General features: G+C 33.7%; 1 protein-coding gene across 1 annotated transcript in view; it reads right to left on the reverse strand.

Annotated features, from left to right (window-relative positions):
• Positions 1 to 905, reverse strand: part of LOC105121963 (laccase-4) — a 10,314-nt gene extending 9,409 nt beyond the window's left edge. The window contains exons 1-2 of the mRNA XM_011020849.1: positions 714 to 905; positions 54 to 205 (exon numbers count right to left, since the gene is read on the reverse strand). Of these exons, the coding sequence (XP_011019151.1) occupies positions 54 to 205; positions 714 to 806 (245 nt within the window). The 5' untranslated portion in view covers positions 807 to 905. The remainder of the gene's footprint in view (positions 1 to 53; positions 206 to 713) is intronic.
• Between the last annotated feature and the right edge of the window lie 1,181 nt (positions 906 to 2,086).

The following is a 2,086-nucleotide window of genomic DNA, read 5'->3' on the forward strand; positions in this document are numbered from 1 at the left end:
ATGATTAATTGAAGTATAACTGTTATACAGGGTTTGTTTCGTTAGTAGCTTACCAGTGAATAGAAACATTATATTTGACATGGTTAACAACTTTTACAAGAACTGTATCGTCTTCTCTGGCATACAGAGTGGGTCCTGGGAAGCGGCCATTGACGGTAACAATCGGCTTCCTAGAGCATAGTCTGGTAGTATTTTTCATCACCACCTGTTGAAATGACAGGTGAAATATTTAAGCTCATTTCTACATCAAATGTATATAATTCATAGGTCATAACTAAATTGTTCATATTGGTTGTGACTATTAATATGTCATTATAGCTCAACTATTTCTGTAAACCTATTTTGTTATTATTATTATTACTACTACTTGAATGTATGGATGGATTATGAGAGCTTTCTGCTGCAATTATTTACCCAATAAAGTATAAATAAGAACAAACTTTCCTGGTATTTAAAATAGTGGCTGTATAGGTGGGGAACTTTATGATTAATTCAAATCATGGACAAGTCAGGCAAAAGCCATAGTTGCATGATTTTAAGCCTAAGGCAGTGATCAGTGTCTTGATGTACAATGCGTCGTGCAAAACATAGTTATCTTCTAATAATGAAATGCTTATCAAGAAATCGTCTCTGTGACCGAGACAAATGACCGCAGCCTCGAGCAGTTCAAGCTTTTGACAGATGAAGGCATTCTACAGCAATATTATACTTACATTAAACTTGTAATGCCGAACCCTGCACTGGACCAAAGCAGGGAAGAGGCAGACAGCAAGAAGTATAAATCGGAGCCAGCAAGCGTACTCCATATCGCCAACTTTCTAATCTTTCTCTGGCAATCCTCCCTTGCTATTGGTTCTTACTTCTTGCTTTCAGGCTTCGTTGTATTCATCTGCGTGACTGGCCACCTGAACCTTATAAGGGAATTGAGGAATTGCTTCCATGTCGTTTTTTTCGTAGTTAGGTGGGTGTGTAGATTCTTGGAAAACAAGAATTTGATAACAAATCTCACTAGATTTCTTACATGTTACATAAAGTCTATGGATCGACGTGGATTTGTAAGCAAACGGCCTCTACCATTTTCTTCTACTTGAAACCTTAGTGAAAATTTTGTTGGTGGAAATCTGTGCTAAAAAATTATTAGAATTGGATATTAACCTTGAAAACATCCACTTGGCCGATTATTTACTCCACTAGTTGAAAAACCCTAAATTCCTAATAGGTTATTTGTGCCCAAAACATTAAAATCACAATAAAAGAACTTATTGGTCGACTAGATAGAAATAAATTACATGTGATAAGTCATGCTAGTGTTTTTCTTTCTCCCTTTTCTTTTCTAAAGAAAGGGGCAAGAAGCCCAATAAAAAAGAAGACTTCAAAAAAACACAATCGGGCATGGCCACCACACATGCGTAATTTTATAAAAAAAATTAAATTTTAATGTTCTAATATCAAAAATAAAAATAATTAAAAAAATTATTTTTAAATATATTCAAGTAAAAAAAATCAAAAAAAAATCATGCATATCAGTACCAAATAACAAATCTCTCCTAACGATAAGTATCAAAACAAAATGAAAAGTTTTAAAATTAAAATTCTATATACTAAGATGAGAAAGAATCCTACTTGTAACCTAGTCTTATCCTCTAATTAGTCGTTCTTTTGAGGAAGTAGAAAAGCTTAATAAAATTTGGGGTAATATACTTACTACTTAATTACCAGAAGAGTAGATCAGTGGTGATGTGCAGCTATTCAAAAGTTTTCTAAATTGTGCATCTATGGCCCTTCTTTTTTTTTTTTCATGATTAGCTTGACACTTCAAACGCTTCAGTAAGTTTCCATGTATCGGCCTCTCCCTCTCTGCTTTAGTGCATAGCCTCATTTGGTACGTACAGTAAATGTTGGGTATGCGATCAAAGTCCCATATTGATTAAAAATAGAAAGGATTAAGGGTATATAAGGATGAACAAATATCTTTATTGGTATGATGTCTTTTAAGTATAACCCAAGAGCAAATCTATGAAAGTTTAGGCCCAAAATGGATAATATCATACTAATGTGGACAATATCATACCAAGAAGATAAATGA

This window comes from Populus euphratica, unplaced genomic scaffold (assembly GCF_000495115.2).
Source record: "Populus euphratica unplaced genomic scaffold, PopEup_1.0 scaffold46.1, whole genome shotgun sequence".
Classification (NCBI taxonomy): Eukaryota; Viridiplantae; Streptophyta; class Magnoliopsida; order Malpighiales; family Salicaceae; genus Populus; species Populus euphratica.